The sequence below is a fragment of the Cydia pomonella genome, chromosome 12 (genome assembly GCF_033807575.1).
Source record: "Cydia pomonella isolate Wapato2018A chromosome 12, ilCydPomo1, whole genome shotgun sequence".
NCBI classification, from domain to species: Eukaryota; Metazoa; Arthropoda; class Insecta; order Lepidoptera; family Tortricidae; genus Cydia; species Cydia pomonella.
In genome coordinates this window covers 6,261,074-6,279,136 of record NC_084714.1, presented here as the reverse complement: position 1 = coordinate 6,279,136, position 18,063 = coordinate 6,261,074, and the positions used below count along the sequence as shown (strand labels likewise).

At 39.6% G+C, this 18,063-nt stretch overlaps 3 protein-coding genes across 4 annotated transcripts; 1 reads left to right on the top strand and 2 right to left on the bottom strand.

Annotated features, from left to right (window-relative positions):
- Positions 1–615: 615 nt before the first annotated feature.
- On the bottom strand, positions 616–5,960 carry LOC133523354 (kelch-like protein 10). Its single transcript, XM_061858877.1, has 7 exons — positions 4,948–5,960; positions 4,668–4,849; positions 3,947–4,158; positions 3,329–3,477; positions 2,575–2,761; positions 1,907–2,041; positions 616–1,375 (listed from the first exon to the last, which is right to left on the bottom strand). The coding sequence occupies exons 1-7, from the start codon at positions 5,842–5,844 to the stop codon at positions 1,185–1,187; spliced, it is 1,953 nt and encodes a 650-aa protein (XP_061714861.1). The 5' UTR covers positions 5,845–5,960; the 3' UTR covers positions 616–1,184.
- Positions 5,961–6,083: 123 nt separating this feature from the next.
- LOC133523361 (large ribosomal subunit protein eL18) lies at positions 6,084–9,013 on the top strand. The gene is made up of 4 exons (XM_061858885.1): positions 6,084–6,154; positions 6,285–6,371; positions 6,483–6,744; positions 8,792–9,013. The coding sequence occupies exons 1-4, from the start codon at positions 6,152–6,154 to the stop codon at positions 8,989–8,991; spliced, it is 552 nt and encodes a 183-aa protein (XP_061714869.1). The 5' UTR covers positions 6,084–6,151; the 3' UTR covers positions 8,992–9,013.
- Positions 9,014–10,232: 1,219 nt separating this feature from the next.
- On the bottom strand, positions 10,233–16,822 carry LOC133523350 (folliculin). Of its 2 annotated transcripts, XM_061858870.1 has the most exons (7): positions 16,300–16,822; positions 16,040–16,225; positions 15,718–15,853; positions 12,842–13,098; positions 11,934–12,132; positions 11,034–11,136; positions 10,233–10,483 (listed from the first exon to the last, which is right to left on the bottom strand). In XM_061858870.1, exons 1-7 carry the CDS (start codon positions 16,564–16,566, stop codon positions 10,345–10,347), a joined length of 1,287 nt encoding a protein of 428 aa, XP_061714854.1. In that variant the 5' UTR covers positions 16,567–16,822; the 3' UTR covers positions 10,233–10,344. The 2 variants fall into 2 exon arrangements, with proteins under 2 accessions (XP_061714854.1, XP_061714856.1); XM_061858872.1 differs by lacking the exon at positions 16,040–16,225 and having other exon boundaries at positions 16,300–16,669.
- Between the last annotated feature and the right edge of the window lie 1,241 nt (positions 16,823–18,063).

Sequence of the window (18,063 nt, the reverse complement as noted above, 5' to 3'; positions counted from 1 at the left end):
TAAACCATATGACGGCCATTTTCATCGGCAGCTTCCCCTTCGGCCGCGTACGCAACCAGAGCTTCGTAACCAGATGCGATCGAAAACTATTTCTGCCTTGTACGAAACCGGTTGCGATCAAAAACTAATTTCGTCTTACCCGTAACCAGTTACGATCGAACACTTCTCGTTCTTATACGAAACCAATGTCTGGGCCATCTAGCTATAGGTTTTTTTTTTCAAATATTTTGTCATGATACTCATGATAATTTCTTATCCTGAATGTCAGTGCTCCATGTCTCTTAAGCCAGTGTCTTTTAAGGAACAAGGTTACATTGTATTTGCCAACAAAGTATTTGAATATTATCAACTGGTACAATTTTTGTGTTCTGATTTTTGACTAGATATATAACGTGTACAGTACTTATACTCTATAACAAGGTGTATAAATATAATCTTAGCTGACTTTATCAACGGTCGAAAGGTTTCGTACAACAAAGAAAAGTGTTCGATCGTAACTGATAACTAGTAAGACGGAATTAGTTTTTGATCGCAACCGGTTTCGTACAAGGCAGAAATAGTTTTCGATCGCATCTGGTTACGAAGCTCTGGTTGCGTACGCGGCCGAAGGGGCAGCTTCTTTACACGACGGTTACATGATTTGTAAATGATCGTTAAAACTATAAAATCAGAATGTAATGTAGGAACTACTTACATTTCACCAACCTTCCCTCACTGAGTATTTCTCAATGATATTTCATTAAACCAATGTTTTGAAGAAAAAAATTTAGCTGACGATACTATTGTTCAAGTTTTTGCCGGTCTCTAAAAACACTTCAACGAAAACAGATCGGTTAACCTACTTGATATCAGTCAAATTATTATAAATGATAGACCCTCGCAGGGTTCATGTTGAGACTGTATTTAACTCTAAAGATCCTCTGTACAAATGACATGCAATGAAATATTTGAGTATTGAGTATAGCAAGGTGACGTCCCAATATATTTATTCAAAACCCCAGAGAATTTTTGAGGACGCCTTGTCATCTAAAATGTAAATGGTTCGGGAAAGTTGATGTCCTTTGTCGCAGTACCAAGTGGCGACTGAAGTTATAATAAATGGCATCCCTCTCAATAGCGCTGGGTCTGAACAAGCATGAAAGAGATATCAATATGACTTCAGCGGCCAATTGGTATTGCGGTAGTTAAGAATGGTGCGCCTGGTCAGCCCCTGCCGCTGGCACGGCTTTGGCAAGGTATGAAAAAGATCGGGCGTTAGGCAGGCCAGCTATGACACAGGCACTTAAAGCAGAGCGGTTGAGGTTCATGGGAGCCGCGTCGTACCACTCGTGGGTGTCGCCGTCGTAGCATTCCACGTGGGGGATGGTGGTTGAACCTGTTGAGAATTCGTTGTGAACAACTAGATGATTTACCTACACTACGAAACATGCTAGAAAATGACAGGTTGTAGTTCGGGTAATTCTTATTTTTGTGCAGTCACTTCCATGTAGGTATGTTATTGTCGTGTATGTAATTATACTTTCCATCGTTGTGTTCACAGTAATTAGTGTCAATACCGTTCCTATATTATAGTCACTGCCGTGATCACCACGTAAGTGATTGTAGGTAGGCATATCCACAACAAGAATTAGAATGGCCGATTTAGTTTTACATAATTTTTATTATTAGTTCGCATTATTCGCAGCTCTTAATGAAGTTGAACCGAGCAAAAATAATGTAAAATGCAAGAGCACATAGCACTGCAATCGAATCGCTCCGATGTCCAATACCCACACCCACCACCCACATTTCCATAACTAAGGCACAGAGTCTTTAATTACAGTAAAGCCTCAAACACACTTAACTCATATGTTACAGCGATTTATAGGTATCCAAGCCTGCAATTTCATAGAAACATCGCACTAACCATTAAATCCACCGATGACGAAGATCATATCATCCAGCAGAACCGTAGCGAAATTGCTCCTTGCGCTGAACATCTCCGTCACCTCCTGCCAGTCCGACAGCCAGTCGCTGCCGGGATGTGGGTTCAGGCGTTCCACTTGAAAACATATTTAACTGTCAGTAAAAGTGCTCAGCGCAGTATCGCGCCGCGACCCTTGTCGACCGAGAAGCTAAACGACAAGCCCGTAGGCCCGTAGCAGATCAATTGATGGTGGACCGTTTTCTGTTACTGACAGTATGCTAGGAAGCCTGTCAAGAACTTTATCCCGATTCCCTTTTGTAACAGTCAAGTTCCATTGACAAAGTTTAACCCAGAAACTAAGTTTGGTTGTAGTTCACGGTGGATTGATTAACTAGGCAGACTGGGAGAGGATTATGAAACTCCTATAAGTACATATACAAAAATTGTTTTGCGTACTGATTTCCTGTCCTTTTCCAATGTGGAGATAACCACTTGTCGAGCTTTTTCTAAGGTCTGCAGGACGAGCCGATTAAAAGACCCTTTTAATTAATATCTACTAGCTTAGAATCCAATAACGCCGTCACTGGGGGTACACAGTATATAGTATATAGCAAATTGTATTTCATTGCATTGCATCAACAAACAAATAAAAATAACACAAAACTTACCCGTATTCAGTCTGCTGTAGCCATTAAATCCTCCCAAGGCATATAGACAATCTCGGTACGCGATGAGACTAACGCCGGAGCGGGGACTCAGCATGGGCCGTATAAGGGTCCATTGTCGGGTGTCCGGGTCAAACATCTCGGCCGAACTGAGGACTTCTTGCCCGTTGAAACCACCTACTATGTAGATCTGTTGGAAAGACGCCATGACATGAGAAATTCTGATCCAGTCACAAGGCAAAAATGTAAGGAATAAACTTTGCTATTATCTAAGGTGTCGAATGAATAATTAATATAATTATGCTAATATTGCATGTTGGCACAATTTGGCGGGTTTGTTGGATTTATCTCAAGCAGAAAATGATGGCGCTGAACAAAAGGTCTTCCCTTTGGTTACTTTTAAATTTTAATCTACGAAAAGAATAACTTCCAAGAGTTGGAAGTATGACAACATCTATCGTCACCACTGCCTACCCTACCGACCTAACCTATACTATTACGATCGATGTCTGACATCTGACATAAGCTGGCGACTTTATTAAACAAGTAATGGATGACGATGAGTCCTTACTCGTCCAAATCCTTATCTCGATTAGTAGCTTTCTTTAAGGAATATATTGCTTTCTGGCTGAAGATAACTGCTGTTATAGTGTCAAATCAAGGCTTAATTGGTATACTCGTAGTATCTGGCCACATAGGTATGCCTTTAGCGTAAAAAACAGTCAGAAATTTTGACAATGAAACACTTTTAATTTACCTTACCGCCCAAAGAGGCGGCACTGGCATCTGACCGTTGCTTGTTCATGGGGGTTGTCATCTCCCACTGGTTCTTGGCGGGGTAGTAGCGCTCCACGGACGCCATGCGAGTGCGCCCATTGTAGCCCCCGAGGGCGTAGATTAGGCCATCTGAAAGATGTTGAATTAGACAGGCTTAGTAGCAGTAGCTGTTCAGTTTCCACATTAGCACACTTATTATTTTCAGGACGCTTTTCTGCTGAGAGAGACGGAGGATGGAGAAGGGTAAACCTATATTGTTTCCCTGTCCCTCTTAGCAGCACGATAGCGAAAAGTGCCCGACGTAGGTAGATATAATAACTCCTTCCGACTTCAGAAAGCAGATAATGGTCTAGCTAGTGCATTATATGGAGCCCCTTTCAAGTGCCTATGGTATTCAATAGGTTAAAGAATTATTTCCGAGCATAGTCCTTTTCTCTTTGCCATTGTTCTGACCATCTCAATGATAGGTTGAACGGCCGTATTGAAGTGATCGCTGCCGTCGAAGTCGCCTATCATGTACTCATATCATTACATGTACATGTAATCACGTAGCGTGTGTGCGGTGTTATTGTGTCAAGAGGTATAAGAGAGCTCTAACCATGCGCCACTACGCTGACGTAACACCTCGCCTGATACATGCAGGCCCGCTCATGCCACGTATTGGCCACGGGATCATAACACCGGACTGTGTTGAAGTGGTCACTGCCATCGAAGCCGCCGATCATGTAGATCAGGTTGTTGAGCGTGCAGAGCCCGTGGTACGCGCGCGGTGTGAGGTCCATGTGAATTGAGAGGAACCAGCGGTCAGCCCTGGGAAAATGGTGTGAACCAGTCAGTAACGGTGTCGTTTGGTGATAAACAAGTAGGTATAATTCTAAAATAGTACCATTTTCGATTTTGTGCGTAGGTACATTTATTTCGGTGGGGAAGTCATTAGCGTGGAATCAATTGTTCTTTCTTATCGTACGTAGAAACCCTTCTGTTAATATGAGTTTATAAGGATTCACATCAACGACAAGTGACTGTGTGTAGCAAAATGCTCAGAGATTATTTATTAAATTAGAATAGCCCATATGTAAGTGTATCTACCGATAATAGAGATACTTAAATCGTAATTGATAACGCATTGCCGTTAGCATTAGTTCAGACGCTTCAAAAGTCATTTGGCAACATACGTAACGTTACATCTAAAATTTATGGAAACTTTGAAATATGACGATCAGAAAATAATGGATGAATTTAGGATACCTACTTAATGAGCTTTTTTAGGGCAATTGGGAAAGAAAACACCTCAAAAGTATGTGACAATGTTGCCATACCTTGTGTCATAAGTTTCCACAAAACTCGTGGGACTTCCGGCGCTCCAACCTCCCACGGCAAAAAGGACCTCATATGGGATGCGAGGTCTCGCCAAAGGGTCGTTTAGGTCTGCTTCAGTCCCGGGTCGGGAGTCCAACACGGTGAGAAACACCACGGCGGGGTACAGCGACTCTTGACATTTCTGTGGATCATATTGGAATTTAACGACAAAATAAAAAGTACCAACATATTAAGTAAAAGTTGTGCAGATCATAAAATCTATATCTCTCGCATACTCACATCATCGTCAATAACTGGCTGCCACTGCAATATTTTCGATTTAAAATAATTATAGCTTATATGACCAAATCTAATACAAGACAGTAACGACGGAATATGCTTTCGTCTATTCTCCAAATCGTGCTCCACCCAAGTCTTCACCGCTTGGAACACGATCTCCTCGTTTCGAACATTCAGCTCGTCATCCCTCAATATGTCCTCTAACTCTTCGAACGAAAGCGACTTAAATTCATTACACTCCTTAAGTACTCTATTGAAGTTCTGCCTTATATACAACTTTCCTTTCTTCTCTAATTCACCGCAGAAGTAATATTTAGCGAATTTGAATATCCCTAGGCAGTTGTGAGGTCTCAACTCGTGCAATAAGAACTGGCAGCATAGCTGAATAACCCCAACGACGTCAAATTGGTCTGCATATGGGAGTAAGTGCTCCACATTTTCTACGGTTACTGCACAAGTCCCTGTATAAGCGTAGTCTAGTATAAGAGACATATAAATGCTAGGAACGTCTACGAAAATTTCCGTTTCTTCTTGCTCTCCCTTCTTAAGGGAATTTATAAATAACGCTTTGAAGTAGGGACTAACGGCTGACAGAATTGCTCTGTGCACGCGTATTGATTTCATGTCCCGGCACATGATGGTGCCATCGCACAGTTGCCCATTCTGGCGCAACTCATTCCAAATTGCAGGGAACTCTACTACTGAATAATTTTCAGGCAAACACACGCATTTCCGCTTCCGTAGAACTACCTTCTTCTTGCTTAGTCGTGGCTTTGAGGCTGCAGGAGTACGAACAGAATTTTTAGTTTTGAATAATTTTCGATGTTTCGAATGAAATTCCATCCCTTTTGAAAATACGGCGGTCGAAACTTGTTTATCTGTCGCGGTGACAGACATCACGGCAGGTTCTTTTCATTTGTTTTTTCCAGCACTAATATTTCAAATTTTGAGTTTCTGTCCGTGTGCAGCCAGTGTATAAATGAACTGTGTTAAGAAGAATTTTTAGTTGTAAAGAACGACATCATAAGATAGTTTTTTATACTGAAATATAGTAATTCAACAATTTTTTTATAATATTAATTTTTAGTACGAATGATTGGCATCTATATTTGTCTATGATAAATAAGATTGCTCTGGCAACCCTAAAACTCTTACTGTCAAAGTTTGTTATTGTCTATAGTCTCTTTTTCATCCGGTTGTCAAGATGGTGAGTTTCGTTCAGTGAAAAATGAAAATATAATCAATTAAAATCGTGATGAAACGAAAGTGTTGTGAAAGTTCAAAGCCATTTGTAGTTATCGGAGTGCATTCAGTATGTGTTTATTTATTTATTTCAGGGTATCGACATCAACCATAAACATGACAGGAAGGTGCGACGCACCGAAGTTAAATCTCAGGATGTATACCTGAGGCTGTTGGTCAAAGTAAGTAATTAAAACCGATCAAATATTCTAAACGACTATTTCAAAGAGCAACCTATAAAACATACGACACTTGTCAGATCTCAGTCATAACCTAAAACTGTTTTCTTTCAGCTGTACCGCTACTTGGCGAGACGTACCGATGCCAAGTTCAACCAGATTATCTTACGGCGTCTATTCATGAGCCGTATCAACAGGCCGCCAATCTCCCTGTCCCGCCTGGCACGTCACATGAAGAAGCCCACTCGTGAGGGCTTGATCGCCGTCGTGGTCGGTTCCATCACCAACGACGTGAGGTTGTACAAAGTGCCCAAGCTGACGGTGGCCGCTCTCCACGTCACGGAGAAGGCTCGTGCCCGCATCTTGGCTGCTGGAGGTTAGTTGTTTATGTTGACATGAGTTTTTGAGGTTATGTCAGTTGTGGTTGTGATACATAGTGAGTGAATTATGCTTATAACAAGCTTGATTAAAGTGAAACTGACGGCAAAAGTTTTAGCTATGTGTGCCATGTTAGACTGTCATTATTTTATTCTTCTTCTTCTTCCTCGCGTTGTCCCGGCATTTTGCCACGGCTCATGGGAGCCTGGGGTCCGCTTGACAACTAATCCCAAGATTTGGCGTAGGCACTAGTTTTTACGAAAGCGACTGCCATCTGACCTTCCAACCCAGAGGGGTAAACTAGGCCTTGTTGGGATTAGTCCGGTTTCCTCACGATGTTTTCCTTCACCGAAAAGCGACTGGTAAATATCAAATGATATTTCGTACGTAAGTTCCGAAAAACTCATTGGTACGAGCCAGGGTTTGAACCCGCGACCTCCGGATTGCAAGTCGCACGCTCTTACCGCTAGGCCACCAGCGCTTTTTTTTACTGTCATTACTTTATTATTACTTCCGTAGTGTTGAATCGAAATACCTATAATATTGGGATATATCCGATCCTTAACAGATCTTACTATTTTATTATCCTTTGCTAATCATTGATACAAGTGGAAAGATCAATTTCACGTAGAATTTAAAATACAAAATAGACACATATATCTATCTCTCTTTGATTAATTTGTGTAACATGATTAATAGCCTCCACTTTTGTGTCATGCTATTTCAGTCAACATTACAAGTTTAAATTTGGCTAGTCAATTTTACTTATTCCCTCATGGCCTATATGGTCCGTCATGTTGTGGCATTGCATATCTTATACATGATATCCATGGAAAATATTTTTATATCAAGCCAGTCTTTGAACCTAAATCTATGTTTCAAAACCATGAAACCAAGCTATAGTCTGACTCATTGTAAAGCACTTCACATATCTTAGTTAATTCAGTATTTGACAACAGGAATGCAGCAATATGTAGAAGTGAGATGTAAATATCACTACCGTGTCTTACATGTAGCTGCATCCCTATCATCAGTTACCCAACCCATTTGTTTTATTGTCTTTTTTTTACAAATATGTAACTAACTACAAGCAGAAGGGTCTTTTGGAGGCTTTGCTGAACAATAAATTTTATAGTAAAATAGCTCATAAATAGGCGGGTCCACACAGAGTGAGCGAGCACATACATGCAAGGCAATTTCCTCACGCACAAACCGGCCAGTGTAGACGTGCCTCGGCCGAGGCACACATATACTGGCCATATTATGTGTTAGGAAATTGCCTCGTGCGTATGCTCGCTCTGTGTGGACCCGGCTAATGACACATTTTCAATATGAAGATATAGTGTCTGACTGGTAGAAATCTATTTTTTTCTTGTGAATAGATGTAGATTGCTGTAAATATTAATTTTTCATTTTGATAGATGACTCTTCAACTAAAAGATTAAATTGTTAAAATTACTTGCAATAAGAAATGCAGAATATCAAAGTTAAAAATAAAAGCTTTGTAAGGTGGTTTGCAAGTTAAGTTATGTAAGTTTGGATTGAGAAAAAATAGTTTTGATTTTCTTAAATTTATTTTCCAAAAAAAACTCTCACTATGTATCACCTGTACCTATCCCTGCCAAAGAGATGCCAATGATAGATCTATATACCTGTACCTGGTGTATATGTACCTGTGTGCGTATTTTTATCCTGATATATTTTATTGACCTAATTAGAGCTCAGTCTTTGGTGGAGCCGTTTTCGAAAACTTATCTGTGTGGCTTGTGGCATTTGTTCTTTCTCCCTCCGGATGGATGAATTTTCAGAAACAATTCTATTTTGTTCGTCTTCTAAGGCTTTACACAAATTTTCATCAAAATCAGTCACAGGCCGGTCCACACAGTATGAGCTGTTTCGTGAGAAAACATTCCATGCAAATTGGTTTGATCTCTGAAGACTTGTCTTGCCCTGAGCACTTTCCTTGAAAAGCTTCTCGTTCAATGTGGTATGCCTTATAATTGTAGTAATTTGACAAGATCTTCAAGCTATAATTGTCGTTCCAGGAGAAATCCTGACATTCGACCAGCTGGCGCTGCGCGCGCCCACGGGCCGCAAGACGGTGCTGGTGCAGGGCCGCCGCAACGCGCGCGAGGCCGTGCGCCACTTCGGCCCGGCGCCCGGCGCGCCGCGCTCGCACACCAAGCCCTACGTGCGCTCCGCCGGCCACGAGCGCTCCCGGCCCAGCCGCCGCTCCAATGTTTAATTAATATAAGGAGAACAGCTTATTTGGCGTTTTATTTCATGGGGGGCGACTACCCAAAGCTTGGTACAAATACCGTCATAGGCCTTTATCTTGTAAGACAGCACTGCAAACTTGGATGAGGTTGAACGGGGCAATCATTCAGGGCTGAACTATACTAGAGTCAGACCAAGACAAGTCTGCAACGATTTTGATAGCACATGCAGTGCAAGTGTTATTTTATACGTCAAACTTCTATGAAATTATGACATATTGGTATTAATAACACTTGCACTACGGAAGGTGGAGTTAAGGAAATAAATCTCCATGTACCAAAAGGTGTCATCAAAAAACCTTAAATAGGTGGCGCTACAATACCTAGAATACTTAAACAAAAAAATCAAATCATAGACAGCGCATTTCACTCCGTCAATAACGCCTAGGTTCTTAGCTACTCTAGCGCTACTCTGGGGAGATTTGGAACTATTATTTATAGCTGACAGCTGGACACTTGCAACAGTTCTACCACAAGAGATTTCACTCCTCTTAAATCCACACTCCATAACTTGCACTGCATGTGCTATCAAAATCGGAAGGAAAAACAAGACTGAATATTTAACCCTTTACCAGGCTATATATATTTCCCACATGAAGCACTTCAAACGTGTTCTATTTTCGATGAGCAAGACTGACATTCCATTGTCATTTAACTGTCAGCCTGGTAAAGGGTTGAACGAACTATACTTCTCAATTTTTTGTGTTCCATCAAGGTGTTGATGATTCTGCCAATGTCGAGTTGGATAGGACACTGCTAGTATTCCACAGCTTTAAATGGGGTTAGTCAAGCTTTTTACAGATGGTGCCAGTGTGCAGTATAGGTTTCCCCTGCCAATCCTATTTGTATTTATTTAATTGTGACCCATCCGGTCTCCAAGCTAGCCCTTCAAGGGAAATCTAGGCTGGCGCCATCTATAAAAAACCTTTGACGTTCCCAAGCCCATATGCTCGAAAGTCGAAACTCTAGTCAAGGTTATATTCAACTTTGTAATTGATATAAGCCAATTCTCTTTGATATAAGTTTCCATTCAACAGTGCAAAGAATTATTTGTCGTTATGGCATACGTGGGTGGAAAAGTTGCATAGAACCTATATGTATTCACGAAGGGTTGGGTTATACTTGCTAAGTTTTACCAATCACGCTGAGGCTCGGATTCGCGTGAGATATGACAAATTGTGGTAGGAAATGAGAAAATAATACGAAAACCTTGATTTAATTTTATAGTTTTCAAATACACATACAAATACGTTCAACGAATATATAGGCATATAGTATTCTAACTAGTTTATCACAGATATGAAGGCGGACTAGTAAGTACGCTAGCTACAGAAGTTGCTGATCCAATAGTTGACGAGAATTTCGTCTTGTTGAGTGACGCCCAGTACTTGCTTCAGCTTCGTTACGTTGCTTGAACTCGGGCCGGAACTGGTGATTGCCGCCTTCACTGATTTGGCTATCCTGTAATAAGTGGAGATAATGTTAAAGAATAGAATTTATTGACCGAGCTAGTGCGTAGTGCGAGCGAAGCGTCACCGCTTTAGCTTGGGCAAAAATGGTCGCCTCGGCGCCTTTCTGCAGGTGGCATTTTTCAACCAATACTAGCGTAATTTTGTAAGCAGGTTTTACATGAAATTTTTTGTTTTCTGTTTTTGTAAATTTTACAAAGTGGCGCAGACTTCCGGGAGGTCTGCAGTTCACAGAGCTACTACCACAGATCATAATAGGTCTTGCTAGGATTTCATACATACTTAATTACGTACCTACTACTTGTCACCTCACCACCATCATCATGTGTACGTAGGTATTGAAACCATCATACCATCAATCTAAAGATAAAGTAATGTTACAGTAGGTTCGTTCGATTTATAATACTGGCTTTTGTCTATTGTTAAGTACAACCGCACGTGCAATTTGTGCAGGTAGTGGCACGTGCGGTTTTACTTAACAATAGACAAAGGATTAGCCGCTCGGGGCCAACTACAAATCGATCGGCTATACTTGGTCTTACCCTTGCCACTCAAGTTGTAAAAACTTAACATGTTGGTGTAGCACTGCGTCATTTAAGTTTGTGTTAGCAATAGCGGCCTCTATCCTATTCATCAGTGTTGGACCTGAAACAATATTTGTGCAAAAAAATTATATTACGCAAAATAAATTGAAAACTATCATCAGACATCCATTATGATACTTCGTTTTTTTATCATTAGAAAGAACTCCACAGAAGTAAGCGTGCATTTTTTATTAGGCTCTTTAAATGTTAATAGTAATGGAAATGGAATTATAATTAACTTCAGATTTTACCGGTCAAAGTGCCCGATTTTGAACCATATGCTTATTTCTGCGAAGTTCTTTCTAATGCTAAAAAACGAAGGATAGACAAATGGCCTCCTACAAGAGTCATCACAGCGATCGGTCGTGCGTCTCGTGCGTGGCACATTTGCCAGATCCCGGTCCACCAGCATGTTGGGGGCCTTTGGCTATGTATATGTAGCCTCCGGATTCCCGGTCGCTACTCGAGAACCGGGGGCCTTCCGCGAAAACCGAAGTTCGCAAATTGCCGGGATTCTTTTACTCTCACTAAGACGTAATTAGAGTGACAGAGAAAAATGCCCGCAATTAACGAACTTCGATTTTCGCGGTTATAGCGCTTTTCTACCCCAGCAGCCGACGGCCACCAGCTCTACGACCGATGCGCTTCCTCGAAACTTAACACATGTACTGCCGGGAACCCACCTGATGGGCGCTCGTGAACTTTGTTCAGATGCCGGACAACCCGCTGGGCGGGTTGTTTTGTACGCAGCTATAGACCATCGGTTTCTGGGGTAGTGCGCCGTTTTTTGTCTGGCAGTGAATGTGTTAAATTGTCGCAGGATTTTATTATGCTCTGTCCCAATTGAAAAGTACTCACATTTATTAGGTATTGTGCCCTGCCATTTACAACTGAAGTTACTACACATCTCTTCAAGGACGCAAACATTTGGACTAACAACTTGCTCTTCACTGCTGATTATTATGTGTGGAACTCTATCATAGCTGGTCACTGGGAGAAGCCGCGACAAGCCTTTTGTAATTACTATCGGATCAGTGTGGAATGATTTGATGACAATCTGAAAACATGAATATAAGCATAATATTATAGTAGAGATTGTGAATTTGGTGTGTTGAGCGGTCAAGTGCGAGTCGGACTCGCCCATGAAGGGTTGCGTACCATTTATGACGTATTAAAAAAAAAACTACTTACTAGATCTCGTTCAAACCAATTTTCGGTGGAAGTTTGCATGGTAATGTACATCATATATTTTTTTAGTTTTATAATTCTCTTATATTTAGAAGTTACGGGGGGGGGGGGGGGACACATTTTACCACTTTGGAAGTGTCTCTCGCGCAAACCTCAATATCATTGAAGACCTATCCATAGAGTCCAAAATGTATTGTTTTTTTTTCAATTTTTGTGTGAAAATCTTAATGCGGTTCACAGAATACACCTACTTACCAAGTTTCAACAGTATAGTTCTTATAGTTTCGGATAAAAGTGGCTATGACATACGGACGGACAGACGGACATGACGAATCCATAAGGGTTCCGTTTTTTACCATTTGGCTACGGAACCCTAATAAATAACTAGTTTTTACAAGTTGTTATACTTTATTAGCAAGCATGTGAGTTTTTTTTGTATGTAAGTAATAAAATGACGAATAGATTATTAATATCGCTGGTATAGTATGGCAAATGCCACACTAAAAATTCTAATAGCCATCTTGATCTAAGTTTAAAAAAAGTTTGATAAGTTTCAAAAGTTGCTATGGCCAACTTACCTTGACTCCACACAATGTACAATAAAGCAGTATCCTAAACACCTCTTTACTCATCAAGTTCTCTAATGCTCTCAATGGCATGCATTCTTCTTCCACTGTACATGCATTTGGCTCAAATATGCTGCCTCTTGTGGCATCGGCATGAAGTTTGTTGAGCATGTCTCTGCTGGTGTAGAGGGTTTCAGAGTATGTGAGGGCGCCGGCTTTGAGCATCCAGGTGAAATGTGAATGGAGTCTTTTGAATACATTTTCATCACCTGAAATGTAAGTAAGACTGTTTAAATAATATTTCATTTTTTGTATAATTTGATAACTGCAGTTAAATTACTAGCCCATGGACCTACAATACAATACAAATGATAGACTAGCCATGCTTTTTAGGGTTCCGTGGCCAAATGGCAAAAAACGGGACCGATTCGTCATGTCTGTCTGTCCGTTCGTATGTCACAGCCACTTTTTTCTGAAACTATAATTTATTATTATTATTATTAGAGCTTCAATATTCCACAGAGAATTTTATCGTTTGATATATATATTTATAAATATTAATTTTTATTTTACTGCTGTAGACCCCTTCTGGGTAAAAGCCTCCTCCAGCTGTTTCCATTTGTTTCTGTCTTTTGCTACGCTTTGCCATTCCTTACCCGCAGTAGCAACAATTTCGTCCTGCCATCTGGCTAGTGGATGTCCTCTCTTTCTAGAGCCCAGGGGGCCCCTCCATTTGGTCACCTTTCCTGTCCACCTCCCGTCATTGAGCCTTGCCACACGACCAGCCCATCTCCATTTCATGCTCTGCGCAAAGTGTAAGGCATCAGTTACTTGTGTCCTTTTTCTAATATCGGAGCATTTTATTCTGTCTTTAGTTTTATGCCTAAACAGCTTCTTTCCATTGCTCTTTGGGTGGTCTGTATTTTATTTTTGGTTGCCTGATTTAATGTCCAGGTTTGACAGCCATATGTGAGGCAAGGCAGTAGGGATGAATCCATCACTGTTTTCTTCAGGTGTACAGGAAGTTGCGATTTGAGTATTTCTTTGTGAGCCCAGAATTGTTTCCATGTATTGGCTATTCTTCTTTCTATTTCTTCTGTATTTCTTTCGGGGTTAAATGATATTTGTTTCCCAAGATATACATATTTTTGGACGTATTCGAGTGTGGTGTTGCTTGCTAAAATGGGTACTGGTTTTTGATTTGTCATCAGTTTTGTTTTTTCGAGATTCATCTCTAACCCTACATTTGCACTATCTGTCATTAGTTCATTTATCATCGATCCTAGTTGGGATGGGTTTTCGGACAGTAATATGATATCGTCTGCAAATCTCAGGTGGCTCATATATTTCCCAGACACATATATACCTTTGTTTGACCATGGTAAGTCACACATTAAGTTTTGAAGAACAGCAATGAATAGTTTTGGGGACAGTGGGTCACCCTGTCTCACTCCACGTTTAATGTCTATATCTGCGCCTAATCTGTCCAGTTTGACTCTACTTTTGCTATGGGAGTATATATCTCTTAAAATGTTTATGTACTTGTTATTTATTCCTTGTTTGGTCAGGGCTTCCCATATGCTTTTATGTGTAATACAGTCAAAGGCTTTTTTGTAATCGATAAAGGCTATAAATAGTGGTATTCGGAACTCCATGTATTTTTCTATTATCTGCTCCATTGTATGAATGTGGTCTGTCGTGCTGAAGCCTCTCCTGAAGCCCGCTTGCTCGCAAGGCTGATATTTATCAATAGCTGGTGACAATCTTTCCAGTAAGCATGAGGACAGCAATTTGTAGCATTTTGTTTGCAGCAAACTATAATAACTATACTGTTAACTTGGTAAGTAGATGTATTCTGTGAACCGCATTAAGATTTTCACACAAAAATAGAAAAAAACAATAAATTTTGGGGGTTCCCCATACTTAGAACTGAAACTCTCTGGATAAGTATGTCTTCAAAAATGATATTGAGGCTTCTAATATATTTTTTTTCTGAACTGAATAGTTTGGACGAGAGATACTTCCATAGTGGTAAAATGTGTCCCCCCCCCCTTGTAACTTCTAAAAAAACAGAATAAAACTAAAAAATATATATGATGTACATTACCATGCAAACTTCCACCGAAAATTGGTTTGAACGAGATCTAGTAAGTAGTTTAAAAAAACAATATATTTTGGGGGTTCCCTATATTTAGAACAGAAACTAAAAAAATTTTTTTTTCATCACACCCATACGTGTGGGGTATCTATGGATAGGTCTTCAAAAATTATATTGAGGTTTCTAACATCATTTTTGTCTAAACTGCATAGTTTGCGCGAGACACTTCCAAAGTGGTCAAATGTGAGTCTGGCCCTGTAACTTCTAAAATAACAGAATGATTGAACTAAAACAAAAAATGATTTACATTACCATGCAAACTTCCACCTAAAATTGGTTTGAATGAGATCTAGTAAGTAGTTTTTTTTAATACGTCATAAATGGTATGGAACCCTTCATGGACGAGTCCAACTCGCACTTGGCCGCTTTTTTTTTTCTATAACAATGACCTTCACGCCGGCGCCGGGTATAAATGCTGGCGCGACGCAGCCTGTTTTTTGGGCTGCGGGGACCTCTAGTACAGAGAGATAAACCCAAATTTGAGTGCAGTTATTTCTTATCAAAAGCATATAGTGATTATTCTTATTGTCGGACCAACATAACTCTGCAGGGCATTTGCCATGACAAAGTGTAACAATGTCATAATTAATATCAAATTTCTCCCAGACTCGCTGAATTCAAGTTGGTGCATAGTCAGCTTAGATTATATGGACTCCAGTTACGTTTGGTGAAAGTGTGTTTGCAGTTTTTTAAATTTTATTTGATACAAATTGTATACTGATTTACATACCAGTTAACTGCATAAGTGACCTAGACTGTCCAAAGTCATTTCTGCCAGTTTTGAGTCTCAATGCTCTTTGGGAACAAACTTTCTGTTCATTGTCATAAACTACTTCCGCTAAATCTTGGAGTTCTTTTGATATTTTCTGAAATAATAAAAAATACAATTTTAGCATACATACATTATGAAATTTAAAAAGTTAAACTCATCTGAGTAATATTTTACTATAGTGTTTGTAACATGTAAATAATTACATATCACAACAAGTACAAACTTAGGGGTAAAATAAGGTTTAGTAATGTAATTACAAATTACAAAGTATAAAACTAACCTGCATATGTTCTGTTAATAAAGGAGTTATATTAAGTAACAACATTTTATCTTTCATCAGCACTACAATGGAGAACCACCGCTTGAGTCCTCTGGCACGAGTGTCTCTGATTTGAAAGGTAAGGCTTAGTACATGGCCTCTTGTGTCACTAAAGTAGACTACACCTCCTTCCTTACTCCAGCTTACCTAGTAAAAAAAATACTATAGGCAGCACTATTCAAAAACATATTTTTTTAAAGTAGATTTTAAGGAAGGCATACCTCACAAGTTATGCTTCTAATAGCAGCTTGTCTCAAAAAAGCTGTTACGTCCGCATTAGGGACGGACTCCCTGCTACAGTATATGCAACCATCGTCATCCCGCGACACAAGGACGGTCTCTGGGCCCAGCGAAGTGCATCCACTGCACTGTGCAGTGCATTTTGAGGATTCGGTAGTGTGCTGCTCGTCATCCGTCGTGAATGTGCAGAATAACGGTCGCGGGCCGTGAGCCTCACAGAAATGACATAAACCAACTATTGCATTCATTACAAAAAAAAATTAATTGCGACGTTAATGTTTTAAAAATATATAGAAGAGGTCTTTCGAATGAAAAATCTTGAAATGTCGCTGTCAAATTACAGCTGTTGTATTTTTTTTATACGTCCTTCCGGACAGGGTAAGAACAAAGGCCATACTGCCTCCAAAGAGCATATAATCACTACGTTCTACTGCCTCATCATCGGTGAGAATAAATTTCATAAATCGTTTCTGGTTATAAAGTCTTCCTTTTTTATATCCATAAGTCAAATTCAATAAATAAATAAATAAATAAAATAAGTATTTCTTCAACTTCAATAGTTTGTTTTATATATTGTGAAGTCCAATAATAACATGGAGAGGTAAAGTGGAGGACGCTTTAACTTTTTTGTCATACTAAATTGAACCTTATCACTGAGCTAGAAAGGTGTTCGTATCGTACCAGACTAGAGAAAACCGACCGTTTTGTGGACCGCCACATGAGATAGCAAAAGTGGGGAGCAGTGTCTCACTCGCACATGATGCAAATGTTCAAAATATACTATTGTGGTAGTATTTATATCAATATACTGCTGCGGTTCTGATATCTTTTAAGTAATTTGTAAATAATTATGATGTCAATATTATTAACTGATTAAACCAAGCATGTGCACAACAAAAAACAACATTAATTTTAATATGGTAGACATTGTAGTAACTTTGAATAGAATATTAATTATTATCCCAACTTGATGATATATTTTGGACATATTTTTAAAATACGTGAATGTTGTGTGACAGGTTGTAGAAGTAAAAGTTTTGCTGAATGTGGTAAATCTTTTCACATGTGTGCCATAATTATTCAATTTTTCGATAAAAATACAAGACAATATTGTCAAGCTCATTAGGGTGACTATGATGTCGGCACGATGTGAATCAGTTTTACACAATTCTTATTACGTACTTAAAAGTAAGTTTATCTAAATCTTGTCTTTATTTCGGCATGTTTAAATTGGTGGCATGAGAACTTCTTCTTCCTAGCGTTGTCACGGCATATTGTCACGGCTCATGGGAGCCTGGGGTCCAATTTACAACTAATCCCAAGATTTAGCGTAGGTACTAGTTTTTACGAAAGCGACTGCGATCACAAGTCGCACGCTCTTACCGCTAGGCCACCAGTAGTGGAGGAATTAGTGGCAGATTTGTATGGGGCACCCTGCAATTTTTTCTTAAAAGACGCCACTTGGTACAGTTGTTCCTTAGATCATTCTGAGCTGATTTAGCCCGATTGACACGATCAGATCGAGTTTGGTATTGTTTTCGTATAATTCGAGGATGAGCAATTCATTTCTGGGATAAAAATTGTTACCCGTCCATAGAAAAAACGAAGATATTGAAAAAACACAAAATTAAAAAAAAAAATAACAGAAATTCGTCGATCAGGATTATATACAAAGCAAAATTCACAAAGTATAAAATATGATAATATAGCCCACACATTCTTAAATATAAAAAGTATAACTTGAA

Bases quoted from the DNA above. Each gene is read 5' to 3' on its own strand.
- LOC133523354 (XM_061858877.1), bottom strand. From the start codon at position 5,844: ATGTCTGTCACCGCGACAGATAAACAAGTTTCGACCGCCGTATTTTCA. The intron at 2,762-3,328 runs GTAAATTAAAAG...TCTTTCCAACAG, and splicing joins CCGCCTCTTTGGGCGGTAAG to ATCTACATAGTAGGTGGTTT. The intron at 1,376-1,906 runs GTTAGTGCGATG...AATTCTCAACAG, and splicing joins CGTCATCGGTGGATTTAATG to GTTCAACCACCATCCCCCAC.
- LOC133523361 (XM_061858885.1), top strand. The intron at 6,372-6,482 runs GTAAGTAATTAA...GTTTTCTTTCAG, and splicing joins ACCTGAGGCTGTTGGTCAAA to CTGTACCGCTACTTGGCGAG. The intron at 6,745-8,791 runs GTTAGTTGTTTA...TTGTCGTTCCAG, and splicing joins CCGCATCTTGGCTGCTGGAG to GAGAAATCCTGACATTCGAC.
- LOC133523350 (XM_061858870.1), bottom strand. From the start codon at position 16,566: ATGAATGCAATAGTTGGTTTATGTCATTTCTGTGAGGCTCACGGCCCG. The intron at 15,854-16,039 runs GTTAGTTTTATA...TTATTATTTCAG, and splicing joins TATTAACAGAACATATGCAG to AAAATATCAAAAGAACTCCA. The intron at 11,137-11,933 runs GTGAGTACTTTT...ATATTGTTTCAG, and splicing joins GGGCACAATACCTAATAAAT to GTCCAACACTGATGAATAGG.